This window comes from Spermophilus citellus, assembly GCF_964194105.1.
Source record: "Spermophilus citellus genome assembly, chromosome: 17".
Taxonomy (NCBI): domain Eukaryota; kingdom Metazoa; phylum Chordata; class Mammalia; order Rodentia; family Sciuridae; genus Spermophilus; species Spermophilus citellus.
The window spans coordinates 51,913,545-51,936,312 of record NC_138199.1 but is presented as its reverse complement, the minus strand read 5'-3'; the positions used below and the strand labels follow the sequence as shown (position 1 = coordinate 51,936,312).

The 22,768-nt window shown below is 44.8% G+C and overlaps 1 protein-coding gene across 2 annotated transcripts in view; it reads left to right on the top strand.

The window, feature by feature from the left end:
* Positions 1 to 748: 748 nt before the first annotated feature.
* Positions 749 to 22,768, top strand: part of PIP4K2B (phosphatidylinositol-5-phosphate 4-kinase type 2 beta) — a 32,830-nt gene continuing 10,810 nt past the window's right edge. Inside the window, exons 1-7 of one of the 2 annotated variants that reach the window (XM_081271285.1) lie at positions 749 to 1,056; positions 13,264 to 13,361; positions 15,094 to 15,190; positions 17,827 to 17,979; positions 19,043 to 19,189; positions 20,149 to 20,187; positions 20,708 to 20,821. In XM_081271285.1, the coding sequence (XP_081127411.1) occupies positions 898 to 1,056; positions 13,264 to 13,361; positions 15,094 to 15,190; positions 17,827 to 17,979; positions 19,043 to 19,189; positions 20,149 to 20,187; positions 20,708 to 20,821 (807 nt within the window). In that variant the 5' untranslated portion in view covers positions 749 to 897. Of the gene's footprint in view, positions 1,057 to 13,263; positions 13,362 to 15,093; positions 15,191 to 17,826; positions 17,980 to 19,042; positions 19,190 to 20,148; positions 20,188 to 20,707; positions 20,822 to 22,768 lie in introns of those variants that run through there. The other variant, XM_081271286.1, reaches the window with a different exon arrangement.

The following is a 22,768-nucleotide window of genomic DNA, read 5'->3' as shown; positions in this document are numbered from 1 at the left end:
TAACAGAACGTGGGCCGTTTACTGAGATTTCACGAACTAAGCCAGAAAATAAGACGATTATTAGGGTATGTGTCTGAAGGTGCCCACAGGTTCTTGACCCTTGGGGCGCAGGAGAACTAGAGGCAGGTGGGTGGGCGCGGGGCCCATTCATAAACCCAGGGTTCCCAGCTGCCCCTCTCATTGGCCCTGGGGGAAAGGGGCGTGCCCCACGGGTGGAGTGCGCCCTGGGCCTTGGGGAGTGGGAAAATCCACGCTTGGGTGGAGCGAGGGGGCGTTCCTTGGTTTTCCAGGCTGGACTTCCTTTTCCCCTTGCTGTGTTCCTCCTCGCTCCCCCGAGGTGGGGGTGGTACGTCCCACCCTCCTCGCATTCCCGCCCCTCCTCCTTTCCCGAAGCATTGGCGTCGCCGCCATCTTGGCACCTCAGGTTGAGGGAACAAGCCAAGCCCGGGCTTTTGAAAGGGGGGGTTAGGACAGGGAGTTCCTCCCTTGGTACACAGTGAGACCTGCCCATCCCTCCTCCTCTCCCTGCTCCGGCCCAGGGTTCTGAGGCTTGCGGAGGCCGGCGGGATTCCTGTCAGGCCCGGGGAGGAGGGGCAGCCGCTGCCTCCCCGGGACGGGCGGTACCACCCGGGTGGGGAGGAGAGGGCCTGGTGACGACGGGGCGGTGGCACCGCCTGGGGGCGGGGTGCGGGAGCGGCCAGCTCCCTGGGGCGGGGCGGGGAGGGCGGGGCGTGGGGCGGACGGAACCAACGGGGTGGGGTGGGGAGGTAACGGGACGGGCGCGACCATGGCGCGGTGAGGCAGCGGGGGTGGGGATCGGTCCGGGGGAGGCCTGGGGCCGCTGGCTTGTGCGCTGTCTTCGCCGCCCCCCCTTTCGCCGCCGCCGCCGCCCCGGGCATGTCGTCCAACTGCACTAGCACCACGGCGGTGGCGGTGGCGCCGCTCAGCGCCAGCAAGACCAAGACCAAGAAGAAGCATTTCGTGTGCCAGAAAGTGAAGCTATTCCGGGCCAGCGAGCCGATCCTCAGCGTCTTGATGTGGGGGGTGAACCACACGGTAACCAGCTCCCCCGCTTGTCCCCTTGCCCCTGGCCCTCGCCCCGCGGGCCCTGAGGGTGACGCCTGCAGCCCCTGGCCAAGCCACTTGCACGCACCCCCGCCCACCCTTGCTTGCCGTCCGGCCGCGGTGCACTCCCCGAACGCCACACGAGGCCTGGTGTCTCCGCGGTGTGCGGTCGCGGTCTTCCCTCCAGCCCCTCTGGCTTCCTGCATCCGTGTGCTCGTTTCGGGCTACCCCTGGAGCTCAGAGGGAAGGCCTGGCTGCAGCGGAATCCCTTTGGTCCCCTCTGACTCGCTTCTCATCTCACCCTGTTAGTTACATGTGTATTCCTCCTTGCCCCTCGTAGCTGGCTGCCGGATCATTGTCCCGTTGACAGGGCAAGTGGCACTGGCCTGCATGAATATTCCTCTGTGTATAGTCGTTTGGTTGGGGTGGCTGCTCAAAGTTTCCCATCCTCCAGGCCCTACTATGGAAATCTCCCTGGATTTGGTTTTTTCTTGAACGAGATGTATCGACTGGAGAAGCACAGGTTCTTTGGAGTACAGACACGGTACTAGGGTCCTTCTGGAAGAGGGAGGAGAGTAAATGTAACAGTCTTGAGAGTAGTAGAGGCCTGATTATAAGGACTATTCATAATTTAAATAATGTGTCTTCCCTATTCTGTGGTGTTCATTTCAAAGACTGACTTTTCTACTTTATGGTTCTCAAGGATGTACTAATGGTGACTGTTGTCCATCAGCTTTGGATCTTGGGGTGTTTTGAGATTGTCCATCAGCTCTGCCAGGAAGTTGGATCTGGATACAGAATTTGAGCTGGGTGACTTTTTTTAGAGCTGTTTGTTTAGGGTCTGTCTTCTCTTCTAGACACTTGCTCTTTGCCTTCTGACCATTTCTTTGTGAGTTCCTACACTGGGAATGAGTAGGGGAAGTAAAAAGACCTGAAGTACCACCTTTGCCAGTTATAAGTTTGGAATGAGGAAAATGAAGCTTTGGGTTTTCTGTGGACTTCAATTCTTTAGATTCCCTGGTTTTTCTGAACTCTTGAAATTAGACCAAATGATGACCAGGGATCCAAGACTTTGCTTTGCTTTGGTAGAGGAGCTAGATGTGGCTTTGGCTGGAGGTTGATGAACCATAGCCTGAGCCATGGTTTTATGTGATACATCTGATATAGAAAAGCACATGTTATATGTGAGGTCTTAGTTGGTCATGGGTAGATTGCCTTTCATTGTCATTACTGGGATTAGTGAGGGTCCTGGCAGGGTAGTGAGTACACTGGTTTAAAGTTCAGACCTCTAGGAGCCGCTTTGGGCCAACAATCCAGCAGAATTTGCTCCTCCTGCTTCCTGCTGCCACCAGGGTCATCTGGCAACATTTTGTGGGAAACTGGGTCATCAAAATGTGAACCCTGTGTCCCTTTCTGAAAGTCATTCCTTGATTTTATTCTCTATCCTGCATCTCATTAGAAAGTGTTATGTCTCTGTAGAGAACTGGGAGAAGCCTAAGTTTGAAATAGCTGGAAGGAACTTGGGTCCTGTGTGAAAGAGTAGCTTGCCTGTGATTACAGCAAGAGATGGAGTTCATTGTCCAGCACCACAGGGCTCTGTTTTCTTTGCCTCCTGTTCCTTTTCCTCACATCCCAGGATAGATGGGAGCTATAGTCTTGCTAGAAAATGTGCTCTGGGGTGTGTGCTTATGCATGCCGTTTCCTGAGGGTGGTGCTTTGTCTGCTACTAGATAGGCATCGAGTCTGCCCAGGCAATGAGATGAAAGCCTTTGAATGGCAGATGGACACGGTATTCACCTTCTTCTTTGCCAACTTTAAAACAGTTTGATGCTGGATGTAGTGGCACATGCTTGTGATCCCAGCAATTCAGAAGGCTGAGACAGGAGGATAGCAAGTTGGAGGCCAGCCTGGGCAACTAAGCGAGACCGTATCTCAAAAATTAAAAAATAAAGGGTTGGAAGTGTAACTCAATGATAAAAGTGCAGTTAAGAAAGTTTGAGGAGCTAGCTGGAAAGGCATTGACTTTTAAGCAAGAGCCATGCATCTAAATATGAATGAGTATACCTGGGTGGGATGGATATAGAGCACCACTACCCTGGACAGGTAAGCTTTAGAGGTGAGTTAATCTCTTGTTTTATTGCTTCATTCTAATCTACAAGAAGGTGTAGTAATTTAGTGTCACCATCTGGGAAGTGGAGACACATGCCCAGAAGAATATAAAATCTTGCAATTCTCTTGGGGATCAGGGCCACTTGGTTTTGGTGGATCAAGCCTTTCTTGGAGGTTCCCTTCCTTCAGAAGCCTGATGTCACAACTTTTTTCCATCTGAGTTTTCAGATATCCTCTCTTCTTTGATTCCTTACCATTTAAGCATCTAAGTATACTAGTCTATGGTAAATCAAATATTAAGGATGGATGTCATTTCTTCTGCTTTTTTTTTTTTTTTTTTTTGGTGCTGGGGATTTAACCCAGAGATACTTCTACTGAACCACAGCCTCAGCCCTTTTTATTTTGAGACAGGGTCTTGTCAAGTTGCTTAAGTCTTCACTATATTTCTGAGTCTGTCTTTAAATTTGTGATCCTCCTACCTCAGCCTCCTGAGTTGCTAGGATTATAGGTGTGTGGCACTGTACCTGACTGGTTATGTCTTTATTTAAAGCAAAAGCCAATTATCCTCTCATGAGACAGTTGGTTTATCTAGGTGGAAAAAGAAAGGTCTTTGAACTCAGTGGTTTTTTTAATTGTTTTTAATATTTATTTTTTAGTTTTTGGTGGACACAGCATCTTTATTTTATGTGGTGCTGAGGATCGAACCCAGCGCCCTGCGCATACCAAGCAAGCGCATTACCGCTCATGGACAAGAGATGCAGCTCCTGGACTTTGTGTAGGAAGAGTGTAGTGAAAACAAGGTGAAAATTCAGAAGACTTTGGACCTGCCGGGGGAGAACTAGTAAAGAGAGAAACCCAGTTTTAGTGGATGAAATAATGGTTCAGAGGGTCTGGAATTAGGGAAGAAATATCTGGGAAGAAGTATGGAGACCAGGAAGGCTGATGTGATCTAATGCTTTTGGGCTTTTTAGGAACCAGATATGGGTGTAACTTTACCAATATGATCAGAGGAGTAGGAGCAGTTGATGGTACCCATTTGAGAAACTGCAAGATTTTTCTCTAGAGCAGCTACACCAGTGTATATTTCTACCAATAGTATATGAGGGTTCTAATTCCTTCACATCCTTGTCAACACTTGTTATTGCCTTTTTTTAGTATAGGCATTTTGGTGAGTGTGAAACTATCTCATTGTGATTTTAATTTGCATTTCCCTGATAACAATGATGTTAAGCATCTTGTGTGCTTCTTTGGAGAATGTCTATTAATCCTTTGCCCATTTAAAAAATTTTTTTGTATAAATTCTTAAATTGGGTTGTCACATTTTATTGAGTTGTGAGAGTATGTATTCTAGATATAAATCCTTTATCAGATGAATGATTTACAAATTTTTCTCCCATTCACTCTGGGTTTTTAAATTTTCTTCATGGTATCCTTTGAAGCTTATGTTTTAACTTTGATAAAGTCTAGTTTATATATTTTTCTTTTATTGCCTGTACTTTTAGTATCATGTCTTCGGCTTTGTCTAACCAAAGTTGTAAAGACTACTCCTGTATTTCCTTCTAAAAGTTTTATAGTTTTAGCTCTTTTTTTAAAAAAAAAATTACCGTGATCAAAACACTTAACATGAAACCTACCCTCTTAACAGTTTTTAAGGGTATAATATATTATTGTTTATCATAGTTACAATGTTGTACAACAGATCTCTAGAGTTTATTCATCTTGCTTGATTGAAACTTTTTTTTTTTTTTTTTTTGTGGTGCTGAGGATTGACTCTAGGGATATGTGCATGTGAGGCAAGTACTCTCCCAACTGAGCTATATTCCCTATGCCCATTAATTACCCAATTCTCCTTCCTCCCAACCCCTAGCAATCACCATTCCACTCTTTGTTTTTATGAATTTGATGATTTTAAATAACTTGTTAAGGGAAATTATACAGTGTTTGTCTTTCTGAGACTGTTTTCATTTAGTATAACGTCCTCAAAATTATCCATGTTGTTGCATATTGCAGAATTCCCCTTTTCAAGGCTAAATAGTATTCCATTTTATGTATTTCCCACATTTTCTTATTCATCTACCCATGAATTTAGGTCATTCCTCATCCTGGTTCTTATGAATAGTGCTGTGTGTGTGTGTGTGTGTGTGTACACATACACTAGGGGTTTTTGGTGGTTTTGTCTTTTTTTTGGTGGCTTTGTTTGGTTTAGTTTGGCTTTTAGTTCTGGGAATTTACCATTGAACTACATCTCCAGCCCCCCTTTTTATTTTTATTTTTTTGGGGGTACTGGGGATTGAACTCAGGGGCACTCGACCACTGAGCCACATCCCCAATCCTATTTTGTATTTTATTTAGAGACAGGTTCTCACTGAGTTGCTTAGTGCCTCGCAGTTGCTGAGGCTGGCTTTGAACTCATGATCCTCCTGCCTCAGCCTCCTGAGCAACAGGGATTACAGAAATATGCCATGAGCCGGGTCTTTATTTTTTATTTTAAGACAGGGTCTTGGGCTGGGGATGTGGCTCAAGCGGTAGCGCGCTCGCCTGGCATGCGTGCGGCCCGGGTTCGATCCTCAGCACCACATACCAACAAAGATGTTGTGTCCGCCGAGAACTAAAAATAAATATTAAAAATTCTCTCTCTCTCTCTCTCTCCCCCCCACTCTCTCTTTAAAAAAAAAAAAAAAAAAGACAGGGTCTCACTAAGTTGCATAGGACCTTGCTAAGTTGCCCCAGCTGATCTTGAATTTGCCATCCTTTTGTCTCAGCCTCCCAAGTCACTGGGATTACAGGCATATGCCATTTGGCTGTCTAGTTTTAGCTTTTAAATCTAGATCGTAATGCATTTGGTGTTCATTTTTATTATTGTGTATGGAACAGAGTCATTCTTATATCTGCTCAATTTTTCTCCTACATCCCATAACCATTCTGTCCACACTTTTTCTCTGCTTAATGCAGACCCAGAACCTTCTTTCCTTACTTTTTTCTCTTTTCCTGCTGCTTTAGAGATCTTCAGTAAATATTCTTGCTCTGGTCAGGCCTTTGGGTAAATTTGCCCTTCAGCAGGTGTTCCCTTCTTGCAGAGAATAGGGGGACTCGAACAGGAGAAGAAAAACCAAAATGTAAAAAGGAATAAACCCAGGGGTGGAGTTATTGGCTCCCTGAGCTTTCTGTTCTTTTTCTTTTCTTCCCTGGAGTTCCAGATCTTGCTTGGACTTCCTTGGTCCTAGGAGTGTGTTAGCTAGCACGTTGTGTTTTCTATGGTGGCAGGTAACAGATAAGCCATTGGTGGCCAGCCTATTGCTGAACTGCTGTCAAAGCCCTGGGACATGTCAGGAAGCCAGTGTGGCTAACCCATCCCTCCTAGGTAACAATTCCTATGAAGGTCATACCCAGGGAAGTGGGGGCTTCTGGAGTCAGAAATTCACAGGATTAAAAGTTGTGACTGGATTTTTTTTTTTTTTTTGTACTAGGGATTAAAGCCAGAGGTGCTTTACCACTGAGCTACGTCCTCAGTTCTTTTTATTTTGAGACAAGGTCTCGCTAGGTTGCTGAGTCTGGCTTTGAACTTGTGATCTTCCTGCCTCAGTCTCCCCAACATGCCTAGCTGGTGACTGTATTTTTATCTCCAGTAGGATCAGCACAGAGTGAATGCTCTGTTTCTAAGTTCTTTCTTTTTTCTTTTTTTTTTTAGATTATTTTTTGTAGTTGTAGATGGACAGAATACCTTTATTTTATTTGTTTATTTTTATGTGGTGCTGAGGATTGAACCCAGTGCCTCATGCAAGCTACAGCCCCAGCCCTCTCAAGTTCTTTCTTATTCAGTTTGTTTAGCTTTCTCATTATTTATGCTGAGAGTTTATGGACTTGATATGTGGATAATCCAAAAACTACTTATGTGACATGACATACAACAGACTTACCTTCCTAATGTGTTGTACTGAGCCTGATACTTGGATGAGTTTGCATTCCACAATGTACCCCTGCTGCTGCTGAAGGTGAACAAGATTGGCCTAGGAATGTGCAGAAATAGTAAAGCAAAGCCACATCCTCCTAACATGTTGCATTACGCAGGACCTTCTATGCTTCAAAACTTGTAATTGCTCCCTTTGTCAACTAATTTTTTTCTTCTCTCCCTGGCATTTGAAACTTCACAGTCTCTGGGACTGGGGTTGTGGCTCAGTGGTAGAGCACTTGCTTAGCACGTGTGGGGCCCTGGGTTTGATCCTCAGCACCACATATAAATCAATAAAATAAAAATATTGTATCCAACTACAACTAAAAAATAAATATATAAAAAAAAAGAAAGAAACCTCACAGTCTGGTCATAGCTTCAGTAGCTGATGTTAACCTTCTTTCCTGTCCTCCAGACTATGAGCCTCTGGCATAGACACTCTAGCCTTGCTGTCTCTGTTCTCCATTTATCCTAGTACTAGCCATTCTTCAGTCCCCACCTCCGTCCTCCTCTTCTGTCCATCCATTCTTCTACTTAATAACTACTATGTACTAGTCATTTTCTTTTTTTTTCTTTTTCTTTTTTCAAAGAGAGAGTGCGAGAGGAGAGAGAGAGAGAGAGAGAGAGAGAGAGAGAGAGAGAGAATTTTTAATATTTATTTTTTAGTTCTCGGCGGACACAACATCTTTGTTGGTATGTGGTGCTGAGGATCGAACCCGGGCTGCACGCATGCCAGGCGAGCGCGCTACCACTTGAGCCACATCCCCAGCCCTATGTACTAGTCATTTTCTATGGACATAAACATGCATAAGATAGAGTCTTGCTGGACACAGCAGCTCAGGCCCATAATCCCAGTGGCTCAGGAGTCTGAGTCAGGAGGATTGCAAGTTCAAAGCCAGCCTCTGACTTAGCCCCTAAGCAACTTAGCAAGACCCTGTCTCTAAATAAGATATATTTAAAAAGGGCTTGGGAATGTGGTTCAGTTTTTAAGTGCCCCTTCAATCCCTGGTACCCCTCCCCCCCAAAAAAAAAGTCTCTTCTAGGGACTCACAGCCTAGTAGAGAAAACAAACATATAAAACAAAATTATTACCTAAGTGATTGTGATATTTAGGACGTAAAGAAAGCACAGAGGAATGAGTAATTAATTCAACCTGGGGGAGATAGGGAACCTCTCAGACAGGAACTGTCATTGAGCTAGATCTTAGCTGATTCTGTTGACTTTTATCCTTTCTATTCTTAGGTCTGCAGTCTATCATCTGAACAATTGTATTAAATAAATGGTCTGTAAATGGTCTTACTGCTTCTTTGCCTTTTGCAGTTCTTACTTGGTTTTCATTCCTTTCTGTGTTGCCCAACTTGCGAATCCCCAGACATAACTTGAGAGGGCTTCCCATTGCTGCATAATCAAGTCTAAATCTATCACGCAGTAGGCAAGCCTAAGTTCAAATCTAGGCTCTGCCAGTTATTAGTGGTGTGCTTTGGAGCAGTCATATTTTTCTTTTCTTTTTGCTAGCTTCATTTTTATTTCCTATAAAGTGGGCATAATGCTTTTTCCTTGAGACAAGGAATGGAAAACACAGCCTTAGGCAAGGTGGCCATCTGTAAGCAGGATTGCACAGCATGGTATAAAGAGCCCAGACAGACAGACCTGGCATCAGACAGACCTGGGATCAAATCCTGTTTCTTCACATAGTGTTTGTGTGTTTGATCTTCTCTTGCAACATCAGATTAATAATATGTGGCTACTAGTGTTAGAAATCATAGCACAGAATAGAGAAAAAATATATATATATATAAATTTTTTTTGTGGTGCAGGAGATTGAACCCAGGGTGTTGTGCATGCGAGGCAAGCACACTACCAACTGAGCTGTATCTCCAGCCCTAGAATATATATTGTGTATATGTGATTTATAACGATAGAAAGAACCAACCTCTCATAGGCATTTGACCAATGGAAACAGCTATCATTTATTAATATTTGTAATGTGCTAGATGGTTCACATATTTTCCGGTTATCCCCCTGCTCTTCTTACTACCTCTGACCTGTGTTGCTGCCCTCTGTTTACCCAAATGCCCCTGCATAATGTACTCGCCGTTCTTAAAATGGCAGTATATTTCATAACTCTAAGGCTTAGTTTTCACTGTTCCCATGGCCTAGGATTCCTTTCCTGTCTTTTTTTGTTGGGGGGGGGGAACTATGATATTAGGCCTTTCTCAAATTTATTTCTCCATAGTTTCCTTTAGCAATCAGTTCCCTCATTCCTACTCCTGGGCAGAAGCAATCCTTTCTCTTTTTCTTTTATTTTACTTCTCTGTCTTTTCCTTGCATTGCTGGGGATCAAACCCAGGGCTCTCACATGTTGCAGTTAAATAGCTACACCCCTACCCCAGAATCAATCATTTCTTAATCTATTTTTTCCATCTCCTAGGCAATTATAGCACACGTCAGATTGTATTAGTTACTGTTGTCTGTCTTCACAGCCAAACAGAGGACATCTTTTGTTTTTTGTCTCTCCAGTTTCTGAGACAGTGCTTGGATGTCATAAATTGAGTAGAAGTTTGACATCGTCTAAGCCAGATCAGAAAAGGTGTTGAATGCCAGGTTAAAACTTTACACTGAGGTTGATGAGGAGCCATGGAAGATTTTTAAGCAGGTGTATAACATGATCTTGTAGATTTTTCCAGTTTTGAGTGCTCTTGGCAATACTGGGAAAGACCTAGGTGCCGTTTGTAGCCTGATGTGTGAGGGCCAGGGGGTCTGATCCTCTGATCATATTAACCTTATCCTCCTCTGTGTCCCATGTTCTTAAGATTGTTACTGCTTTGACTCATTTCCTTGATTAGAGCATAAGCCTCATAGTTCTTTAATGTACATAACCCTTTCTCCTTGGCACCCCTCCTCACACACACACACATCATCCACAGAATGAAGCATATAGTAGCTTTTTCAGTAACTCCTGTTCATATGAAATTGAACTCTGAGGATATAAAATTTAACACAACTAAGAAATGAAAAGTGAAAAATATACAGTGATTTGGGAGGCAGGAGCAACTTAGGGAGGCTTTAAACAATTTAGCCAGACCCTTTCTCAAATAAAAAATAATAATAATTTTCAAAAAGGTCTGGGGATGTAGTTTAGTGGTTTAGTGTCCCTGGTTTTAATCCCTGGTACAAGAATAAAAGTATAACTAATCCCTAGAGTGAATAATCTACATGTGGCCCATTGGAAAAAAAGGGGTGAGTCTATATAGTTGAGGTTCATGGGTTGTCCACCAATATATTATTTGAATTTAAAAATTTCTATTATTAGACTTATAATCAAGAGTAAAAATGAGCTGGGTATAGTGGCACATGATTGTAATCCCAGTAACTCCCAAGGCTGAGGCAAAAGGATTATAAGTTCATGGCCAGCCTGGGTAACTCAGCAAGACCCTGGCTCAAAATAATAAGTAAAAAGAGCTGAGGCTATAGCTCAATGGTGAAGTGCCTCTGGGTTCAATCTCCAGTACTGCCCCCCCCAAAAAAAAGAAAAAAAATTTACACAGAAATAATGAATAGAGAGATAATAAATGATTAATAGGTCCTGTGAGACTAATTCACCCTGGCTAAGGAACAGTTGACCTCTCTCAAAAGTGTTTTAGTCATTTCTGGTTCTCCTAGTATCAATCCCTGACTTTGGTACTAAATTTGGATCTTGGACTAACTAGAATCAATTTGTAGCAGATTCTGTAATGTTTTGGTGTGAAGCCATACTGTGAACCAGTGGGACAAGCTAGAAAAGGTGAATTGCTTAAGAACCTGGAATCTCTTTTTCTCTTTTTCCCCTTTAACTCTCAGAGTCAGGCTTGATATACCAGGAAAAAGGAAGTGGTACCACCATCATGAATTGTTTCTGTTGACAGAAAAATAAGGAAGTGGAATGGTTTTCTCTGTAGGCACAGATTTGACAGTCAAGCTCTGTCATGATCACCTCAGGAATGAGCTGGCATGGTTGTTTTATTTGACTGTTGGGAGGGCTTAATGATAAAGGTCATTACAGATTGGGATGTTGGAAATTTTTTTTAATAATTATTTTTTAGTTGTAGTTGGAAATAATACCTTTATTTTATTTACTTTTATGCGGTGCTGAGGATCGAACCCAGGGCCTTGCACATGCCAGGCCAGTGCTCTACTGGTGAGCCACAACCCTAGCCCAGGATGTTGGAAAATTTTAAATCACTTTTTTTTTTTTTTAAGAGAGAGTGAGAGAGGAGAGAGAGAGAAAGAGAGAGAATTTTTTAATATTTATTTTTTAGTTTTCGGCAGACACAACATCTTTGTATGTGGTGCTGAGGATCGAACCCGGGCCGCACGCATGCCAGGCGAGCGCGCTACCGCTTGAGCCACATCCCCAGCCCCTTAAATCACTTTTATTGATGAAAACTTTACATACAATAAAATACACACATTTTTAAAGTGTACAATTTACAGATTTTTGACAAAATAATAAAAGTATAACTAATCCCTAGAGTGATTAATCATATAACCATCACTCCAAACAACACATGATCATTTTTTTTAATATTTATTTCTTAGTTGTAGTTGGGCACAATATCTTTATTTTATTTATTTATTTTTATGTGGTGCTGAGGATCGAACCCAGGGCCTCGCACGTGCTAGGCGAATGCTCTACCGCTGAGCCACAGCCACAGCCCACATGGATCTTTTCTATCACCTTATACTTCTCATGTCCTTTTACACTTGACAACCTCCAACCTACCCAGACAGCCTCTTAGGTGATTTTTTTCCTGTAGATTCCTGTTCTGGAGTTTCATGTAAATGGGATCACACTCATTGTCTGGGTCAGTCAAATTTGCCAGCAGTTTGTTGTCTCCTCCACACCCTCAACTTATATTTCTATCCACTGTCCCTTCTTTGTATACATATACTCCTCCACCTTCCTCAACTTCCCGATGAGTGAACTGGCTTTTTTTAAACCAACTCTGAGAAGATATGGTTCCCCATACTGCATTAATTTGAACTTTCTATATCCTCTGATATTTCTAAATAAAAAAAAGTTTGAAACATAAAAAGGGCAGCAAATTAAATGCCATTTTCCCCATTTATGCTCCTGGAGGAGTCCTAATGACTGTAGGTTATTCCCTCCCTGCCACATCATTGAGATAATAGGATTTGCAAGAAAGGTATCTGGGAGACACAAGGCTGTGCCCCCCAACCCCCAATCCATTAAGTCAGGACTAAGGTTTCCTCTATAAATTCTGAATGCATTAATGGTAACTGGGTTGAGAGTCAAATGTCAAATACTCTTTAGTGATGGAAGAGGACATCTGTGGCTAATTAGACCACTAATAGGCTAAATGGGATGGGGAAGAGCAGGATCTGCCCACTCAGCTCTGTACCAATGGGAAGCCAACTCTCTGAAGGGGGATGAAAGACACTGAGAAGGTTTGTATACAGTAGGGGCAAGGGATCCTAATCCATCTCCCCCAGTTCAGCATAAGCAAGCCATTCCATAGGGAACTGGCCCTGCTTTTTGCTAGAGGGCCAGAGTGAACCAGTGGTGAGATGTCTACCTCTTTTGTTCCCTTTAAGTTTAACCCTTTACTTTGGAGATACAAAGTTACACACCTATACAAACCCACCCATGTTTTTTCCTGCTTTGAATAGCCCACAATTTGCATGAGGATGTTCAAAGGCTTTAATTAATATGCACCTAGATTGGAGGGCATTTATTCATTGATCCATGTATTGCATTTGACAAATACTGAGTAACTGCCATGTTTTAATTTGTGGTGCCAAGGATTGCATAGCCCCCAAAGATCAATAACAGTATTGCTTAGCTGAAACTACAATATATAATGTCTGTGAGATGGCCAAAGGAAGCATATATACAATGCTTCAGGAATTCCAAGTCGGGAAAGAGTATTTATTTATGGTCTGGAGTACTGTGGAAAGCTTCATGAAGGAGGTACCTTTTGAGCTGTACCTTATTAGAGGGAGAATTCCAACAGGTGGACATAAGGTTGGGAACTTGAGAAGGGCAGAAATAAAGACAAGGAAGGAATCTGTAGACGGATGGTGGCATTCCACATGATAGCATATTATCTCAAGGACCTCCCTCTTCTTTTGCTTTACAGATCAATGAGCTGAGCAATGTCCCTGTCCCTGTCATGCTAATGCCAGATGACTTCAAAGCCTACAGCAAGATCAAGGTGGATAATCATCTCTTCAATAAGTAAGTTGCTTACTGAGTGGGCTCAAGTTTTATGAGTATTTTTTTCCTTCAAACCTCTGTGGCCTCATGCATGGTGGGCCACGCCAGCACCTGGCAGAGTATAATAGTGCATCTGTCTCAGAGTTGATAAGCTGGCTGGGAAAATTCATTTGTAATGACATTTTCTCTCCATGGCATTCTCTGGTCAATGCATTTCTTTATCTGCCACCTCCAGTGTCTCTTGGGATGTGTGGCTAGATCCTGGGTGATTCATGGAGGGCTAGCTCTGGAGAGATGAGCGATTTGGGAGCTGGGGTATCTAGTATGTGGCTTCAGTAGTGGCCCTATCTTGATCTTAGTCTGAGGCAGGAACCATCCAGGCATTTTCCTGGCCTGCAGTGAGCCAAGAGCTTTTCTCCCTGACTGGTGTGTAAACAGGCTAAGCATAGTGCTCAAGGGCACTACCCAAAGTAACTCTTCCTATTTTTGTCCCTTGTAGCTTCTTGGAATATCACCAGTGTCTGAAGGTTGTCTCAGACATTGTTGGAGACCCTTCAGTAGCCATCTCACCTGGTACAGTTGGGAGCCTGCTCTAAGTCCTATTGAGGCCTTGTTTTTTCGTCCTACTGTTTCCCCAGGGACCCTTTGCTATTTACTATGTTCCTTTCTTTGTGTCCATCCTGGTTCTACTCTCCTTTGTCCTAAAGCCTTTACCACATTACCAGGTAGGCTGTCACCCCACTATTCCCAGACTGTAGGCTCAGAGGAAAAGCTTGATTTCAGAATATCCCTTAGTGGCCTTTCTCTCTTTGCCATCGTTAATAATAACATCTTGTTCTAGAAGCCATCTGTCTTCATAGCTGCCACCTGCTAAGTGGCCACCTAAGGAAGGAGAAGCAGATCTCCACTCAGGTAGAAAAAGAGGTGATTCTAATTCAGAAGCCCAGGGCTCCAGAGGTGGCAGTGTACCACCAGCCATTTCAGGATCCAGTCCTCTGATCAGTCTAAGGAGTGGAAAGGGTATAGATTGGTGCCAGAAGAGAGCAAACATGGCTTTAAAAGATGGGATCCCAGTTAACTGAGTGGGGATCTCTTCATACCTCACTTTTTCCTACATCCCAGTAGAAGCCCAGGGCAGGATGTCTTGAATACCCATTCAGGATGTTTCAGTAGGAACATCCCCAGAGGAGAGAGGCCTTTGGTGAGAGGGGTCTTTCCCTATAGACTGATATTGCCTCACAGCAGAAGTTCACATGCTGTGACCTGCGGTAGCACTTACAGTGCCTGTGAGGTACGCCCTACACACAGTCTCACTTCACAGGGCTAGTTTTTTTTTTTCTCCTTTAAATTTTATTGAAGGACACATACAGAAAAGTACACAAGCCATAAGTATATGACTATATTAATATTTACAAAGTGAATAGAGACGTAACTTTTTTTGTTGTTTTGAGACAGGGTTTTGCAAAGTTTGCTTCAAACTATTCATCTTCCTGCCTCAGCTTCCCAAGTAGCTGGGGTTATAGGTGTGTACCACTGGGCCTGGCTTAGGTGTAAAAATTTCAAGTTTATAATGCTTAGAATCACCAGCAGTGTTTATTAAAAATGCAGATTTCTAGACTTACCTCCAGAGTTCCTAGGACCTAGAAATCAGCATTTAAGTATGAAAGATTGTTCAGGTTGGGGCAGTCTGTGGACCACAATTTGAGGAGTTCTGATGTCAGAATGAAGCTGAGTGATGCTCTACTTTCCCTAGGGAGAACCTCCCCAGCCGCTTTAAGTTTAAGGAGTACTGCCCGATGGTGTTCCGAAATCTCCGTGAGAGGTTTGGGATTGATGATCAGGATTACCAGGTATGGGCTGTCTAGTAAAACCTGGAAGGTTTGGGAATGGAGTGGGGTCAGGAAGCCACAGGACAAATAGAGGAAAAAGCATCAGCCGTCCTTGTGTCCCCCCTGTCACATCTTAGTCTAGTTCATGCAGTCTTTCCCAGGACTGCTGGGCTCTTGGAGGGACAGGGGCTTTAGATGTGCTTCTGAGGATGCCTCAGCTCACGTTCCTGTCCCTGGGAGGGTGAATAGTGGGAGGGAGAGGGATGTGTGGAAGCTGCTTCATTTCAGTCTGACATTCCCAGTCTAGGCTGAAGAACCCTCTCCTCGTAGTTTGACTTAAAAGAGAGAATTGTTGCCAGCGAGAGATGAGGCCTCTTAAAGCAGATAAGACAGATTAGAAAAGGAAGACTTCAAGGGTAGTGTAACCTCTTCCCAGGTATGAGTGTCACCTCTTAAACTTGTCCCCTATCCTCGTGGTGGGAGTGGGGTAGGCATATCAGGGCAACTGACCCTTTCAGGGGGTGATACTGTCTTAGAAGCATGTTGAGAGGAATCAGTCCCCAAATCAGAACATGATAGTCTGACTCAGAGTCCATTCAGTCTGGCTTCAGTCCCTTCTATACCTTGCCCTTCTCTTTGGACCTTCTTCCCCTAGCAGATAGCCTAGAAGTAAAGGTGGGAGAATTTTTCACTTCACCTTATAGTTTTCAAAACATAGCTGACTTTCAATCATTTGTGGTGGAAAAAGGGGAGTGTACAAGCACAGTAAAATCTAAAACGGATGCCTACTCAATCCCAGTAAGCCACTCAATCCCAGTAAGCCTTTCACAGAGTTCACAGGAGCAGAGTGGGCCTCAGGCACAAATGTCCCTCCCTGCCTTCACTCTGAGGGCCTGCTATAGACACAATATCCTGACTAGGAAGCTGGGGGTATGTGAAAGGAGGAGGAGATCTCAGGGCTTTGAGCACCCAGGAATATCCACATCTAAGAAGTACTGTGAGGTCCCTCCATCTGCCTCTTCTAGGATTAGACCCTGAACTAAATCATGACCTGTCTGGAGCCTGAGGTTTCCTAAAAACTTCTTGCCATTGTTGGAACCCCAAATTGCTGGGACACCTTCTTTCTCCTTTGGTTCCTTCCTCATCCCTGGACTATCTCACCACATTATCCCATGTCTGCATTTTGCCTCTAAAAGCCTGATGGGCACATGACTGCTCAAGACTGAAATGAGGGCAGCAGGGCTGACATTCTGGGCAGGGCCTCTGCTCATGAGCTACCAGTGATTTAGTGGGAAGAAGCTGCCTGGACCTAAGGCAGGCGGAGCTGCACCTCCACCTGGGCTCACAGCTGCAAGTCTAATTGGCAGAGGCACAGGCATGGAGAGAGGTCACTCATTCATGCAGCCTGTTCAGCATTTCTGGGTTGGGGATGTCCTATTTCTGGGGAGCTCCTTTAATTTAGCACCTTTTCCAAGGAACATAGAGAGCCCATCAACCCTTCAGACTTACTTTCCTCCATGAAGATGGCGCTTATCCCCCCCATGTTTTTTTAATATTTTTATAGTAGATGGACACGATACCTTTATTTTATTTTTATGTGGTGCTGAGGATCAAACCCACACGTCTCACACATGCTAGGCAAGTGCTCTACCAACTGAGCTATAATCCCAGCCCCCCATATGGTTTTTTGAGGAGTCATTGGGTGACAGTAGAAAGTAGAGTCCTCAGTAAGAGATGGGGCAGGGATCTGGAAAGGAGGTACTTCTATGAGTGGATCTCCATGTTCTTGGGGACAACTGGGGTCTCCCCTCAGCCTTGTCTCCCAAGGGTCTACTGTGTGAACACATGGCTTTTGGTCAACTCACATTGTCCTCCATCTCTCCTGCTCTCTGATCCTAGTGGGGACTTGAGATTGAGTAGGGGCAGAGCCAGAAAGTCTCCCAGAACTGCCTTCCAGTCATTCACAGAAGAGCAGGAAGCTGAGATGAGGGGGCAGGTTGATGACCAGAAGTTGAGGATCAGCCTCCCATTTTGGGAAGGGTTTTTGAGCCTCAGGGTTAATACAGGGAAAAGAGGTGACTGTGTCCATTGTGTCCTTATGCTAGGCCCATTGCGTTTTTCCTAAGCTTGGTCTTTGTCACTCAAGAGATTGGAGAAATCCACTTGATCTGCCTCCTAGTATTTCAGTTGAGGAAACTCAGGGTGAAGTATGGCTCACTTAAGATAATATGGTTTATAGGGTCAGCCCCCTCAAATCTGAGGCTGTTTTAGTTTGTAGGTTAGCTCTCTAGGATCAAGATGAAATGACACTTCATAGTCAGTCTTCTTCCTATTCTAGTCTAAGATCAGGGGCAGATTGTAAGGGTCAATTTATCATTGTAGAGGAAGATTTTAGGAAGGGTTATGAATACCTCAAGAACAAATAGGTGGATAAGGTCCCATCTGGGAACCCTCTGTTGTAGTGTTTTTGACATTTGAACAATCCAGCCCATCAGAGAAGATTCAGAATCAAAGTCAGAGTCCTAGGACTATAGTGTAGCTTGCCTAGCATGTGAAAGGCTCTGGGTTCATCTCCAGTACTGCAGAAAGAAAGAAGAAGAAGAAAAGAATCTTTATGCCTTTTTCCAAAACCGGCTGCTTTTGTCTTGGGCTCTCAGAACTCAGTGACACGCAGTGCCCCCATCAACAGTGACAGCCAGGGCCGGTGTGGTACGCGTTTCCTTACCACCTATGACCGACGCTTTGTCATCAAGACTGTGTCAAGTGAGGATGTGGCTGAGATGCACAACATCTTAAAGAAATACCACCAGGTATGGTGAGTCCCAAGCCTGGGCAGTGGAGAATGGGTTAGAAGAAGGAGAGGGGACCCCTGGTGGGCTTCTCAGGAACCCGGGCCATGTCCTCTCTAGTAGTGGCAAATGCTTCCTGATAACCAAGCAGTAGCTTCTCCCTGTTTCTGTGAGGTGAAATGCCTATATTATTTTTTTGTGGTGCTGGGAATTGAACTCAGGGCTTCATGCATACCAGGCAAAGGCTTTAACAAACACTGAGCCACAGCCCATGAAAAGGAGCCACAAAGGCATGTTGCTGACTCAGTCCCAGTTAAACAGCTTTTTGTTGTCTGAGTTGGAGAGTTTTCATCCTGTGGCATCTGCCTTGCTTCTTCTGAAAGAGGTGGGGCAGCAGGGTTGATTCCTTCCCATTCCATCTTTCCACTCCTCTGGAACCTGCCCAGGGAGAAAGCAGGGAGTACTGTGGTGCCATGTGGGTGCCTGTCCTAAGCCTGCCTGGGCCTTCTCTCTGTGACACCAGAGGAGTGGTGAAGGGAACTCTGGTCTTTGGGGGTTTCAGCAATGAGAGCTTTGGGTGGGACCACTCTGTTCTCCCAGACGCTGGGTCCCATCCCTACCTCTGCAGCTCCTCTCTGCCCTTTGGCCTTCCTACGTTAGGCTGACAGAGGAGAGCAAGGCCTGGATCCATGATTGTCCTACTGTGGAATCCTATTGCAAACAAAATCTTAGGTGGCAGGCTGGGGATATAGCAAAGTTGGTAGAGAGAGTGCTTGCCTTGCGTGCAAAAGGCCCTGGCTTCGATCCCCAGCACCACAAAAAAAAATCTTAAGTTGTCTCCTGGAGGGACTCTGCACTGCCTGCTCGACTAACCCCACTCTGCCATGCCAGGTGGATGTGGGGTGGCTGTCGCTTGTTGTAAGTCTGAGCAACCCCTATTATTTCACAGAACTCACTTTAAAAAACCACTAGTTTAGAAGTAGAATCCAGGGAGCTGGGGAACATTTTAGCCTGGTAGAGCCCCATTCATGCTCAGCACCTTCGTGTTCCTTAACCTTCCCTGTCTTCCTGCTTCCCATTCTAGTTCATAGTGGAGTGTCATGGTAACACCCTTCTGCCACAGTTCCTGGGCATGTACCGCCTGACTGTGGACGGCGTGGAAACCTACATGGTGGTCACGAGGAATGTGTTTAGCCATCGTCTCACTGTACACCGCAAGTATGACCTCAAGGTAAAGGGCTCTGTGTTTTCCAGCAGTGTGGCCACCTTATGTCTGAGGCTGTGAGAGGCCATTGCTCTGACTTCTGCCTGGTTGGGAAAGCTAGAGCACATGCATTGGCATGACAAGTGACTCGGAGTTGATGTGCCTGCTTCTTACAGACCATTCTTACTTGAAGTCCAGAATGCAGTGACAAATGTACCATATGTACATAACAATAGATACTCTTCAACTCCTGTCTGTGAGTTGTGCACACCCAGAGTAGCAGAGCAGGGACAGGCCACGCTGATGCTCATACTCTGACATCTGTCCAGGCCCTGTGGAGTGACAGTGCAAGTACATTTTTAAGCTTTGAGAAGGATGCACTTGGGGCTGTGAACCAGGGTGCTCCACTGTTCTTGAACCAGGCTTCCTGACTTCTGTCACCTCATACTGCTGTCCCCTCCCTCTGCTGCAGCCACACTGATTTTCTTTGCATCCCTGCAGTGCCTATGCTCCTTCCCATCCCAGGATTCTACATATACTGGCTGAATAGGTTCCCTCTCAGCAGCCCTGCCCTTCCCCCACCTTAGGGCTGCCTCCTTAGCTTCAATTCACATGCTGCTGCTTCCAGCAAGTGGGCTCTGGCCACTGCTCCTCCCCATTCCAGGAGCATCCCCTGCATTACATGCTCTCATAGTGTCAGAGTGTCTCCTCCCCATACCACTTAGCACCATTATAATGAATTGATGAATTGTGTACTCACTGTTTAATGTCCATGTCCCCTGTTAGACTGAAAGTTCTGTAACTGTAGTCAGAGCTCTGTAAGTGGGCTATGCTGAGTGAGTGGACAAGTTGCTGCCTCCTGGCCCCTCTAGGGTACTAACCAGCCTATTTCCATTCACCTGCCAGCTCTCCCCAAACTCTAGTGCATGTTTGCTGAAAGGAGTTTGCCTCTGCTGAACTTCTCCTGATGGCTCTTATCCTTTCAGGGTTCTACTGTTGCCAGAGAAGCAAGTGACAAAGAGAAGGTATGCTGGCGCTGAGCAAGTGTGGAAGGGTTGCTTGGAATCAGAAACACCTTCTGTTGGCCATCTTGTCCTTCCCCCTCCACAGCCCCTAGCCTGGTTCCCAGACATGCAGCTGTCACCAGTACATTTCTGTTACTAAGCACCTGCTTGACCTTGGTATAGGCCTCAGTCTCCAGCCTTTTACTTCTGCTCTCTCTGGGTTCTTTATGGTCTTGCCGGGATGGAGACGGTTTACATATTATAGTTCAGCAAGAGTCATTCTGAGCTCTGGCATAGTCCAGATTCAGCATGAAAGGATCCTTTGGTCAGTCCTCATTGTCTGACATATGGCACATATTTGCCATTCCTGCCTATCCAAAGCCTGGGCCTGTAGGCTCCTGTGCTGCTAATGAGCAAACTGTGCATCTTGTGTTAAAAAGAAACCCCTTCCCTTTTCACACACTGCTCTCAGCAGAACAGCTCGTTCTCCCTGGGGTAAGTGAGTGAGCCCACCTAACCTAATGCTGCTGTTGCTCTTCAGGCCAAGGACTTGCCAACATTCAAAGATAATGACTTCCTCAATGAAGGACAGAAGCTGCATGTGGGGGAAGAGAGTAAAAAGAACTTCTTGGAGAAACTGAAGCGGGATGTTGAGGTACTTCCTAAAAGCCTTGTCTTCACCATGACTAGACAGGGTCCCTCATTTACTCAGAATAGGAGCCTGTTCAGCCCTCAGAAAAATAGAATTTACCCCTTTCCAGGAGCACAGACAAAAGAAAGGTGGTGATGTGAGCAGTGTAGGCAAATGTTTGCACCTAATGGTTGTGCCTGTGGACAATTATTGGAAACCCACCATTTGTGCTGTGAAATGTTGGGAATGCTTTTCCCTGTCTCTCTCTGTCCCCATCTTCAAACTCACCTTCTGGTGGTGTCTTCATAGTAGAAAGGGCATCTAGCATTAGAACAGTGGAAACCAGCTGTTAAGATACACCACCATTAGGGTTGTGGCTCAGCAGTAGAGCACTCGCCTAGCACACATGAGGCACTGGGTTTGATCCTCATCGCCACATGAAAAAAAAAATGAAAATAAAAATCTATTTCATAAACAACTGAAAAAAAAAATGATCCATCAACCAGATCCAAGAGTAGTGTAGTGGTGCACACCTATAATCCCAGTGACTCAGGAGGCTGAGGCAGCAAGAGGATCACAAGTTCAAGGGCAACCTTGGCAATTAAGTGAGACTCTATTTGTTGTTATAGCTCAATACTAGAGCATCTCTGGGTTCAGTCCCCCTAGTCCTACCCCCCGCTCCCCAACACACACACACAAAGAGGCTCTCTCTGGTTCTGATTCCCTACCTCCCCAGCTACTCCTAATTGTAATAGGACTTCCAGTGGAGGAATTCCTCCAGTGGAGCCATGTGCTCAAAACTGATTCTGTTGTCTGGACCACAATAACACATAGTGCCTCCTCTGTGGATTTTTTTGTTTTGTTGTTGTTGTTGTTGTTTTTTGTGGAGCTGGGGATCAGACCCAGGGCCTTGAACATGCTAAGCAAGTGCTTTACCACTGAGCTATATTCCCGTCTTTTGGTGGATGCTTGGTGTAATAGAGTCTTCCAGATAATTTCCCTTTTATTGCTTTTTTTTTTCCTTTTTTTTAAGAGAGAGAGAGAGAGAATTTTTTATTATTTATTCTTTAGTTTTCGGTGGACACAACATCATTATTTGTATGTGGTGCTGAGGATCGAACCCAGGCCGCACGCATACCAGGCGAGCGGCTACCGCTTGAGCCACATCTCTAGCCCTTATTGCTTTATTTTGAGATAGGGTCTCACTAAGTTTGTTGTATAAACTTTATTTTATTTTGTTTTAAGTTTTTGTACTGGGGATTGAACCCAGGGGAGCTTAACCACTGGGCCACCTCCTCAGTCCCTTTTTTATTTTATTTAGAGACAGGGTCTTGCTAAGTTGCTGAGGCTAGCCTTGAACTTGAGATTCTCCTGCCTCAGCCTCTCAAGCTGATGGGATTATGGGTGTGTGCCACTGCACCTGGCTGGTTGTTATAAACTTTGTAAAAGTTAAAGGTGCATACTTGGGGCTGGGGATATGGCTCAAGCGGTAGCGCGCTCGCCTGGCATGCGTGCGGCCCGGGTTCGATCCTCAGCACCACATACAAACAAAGATGTTGTGTCCGCCGAAAACTAACTGACTGAATGACTGACTGACTGACTAACTAACTAACTAACTAACTAAATAGATAGATATTAAAAAACTCTCTCTCTGTGTCTCTCACTCTCTAAAAAATAAAAAATAAATAAAAAGATCTGTGCCATTCATTAAAAAAAAAAAAAAAAAAAAGGTGCATACTTGTCATCCTAGTGATATGGGAGGCTTGGGCAGAAGGATCATAAGTTCAAGGCCAAACTCAGCATGTAGTGATAATCTGCCTTACAATTAAAAACAACAACAACAAAAATGTCTGAAGATGTCACTTAGTGGTAGAACACCCCTGAATTCAATCCCCAGTACCCACCAAAACAAAACAAAAACAAACAAACCAACCTTTTTTTATTGTCATAAAACATTCATAGGGGCTGGGG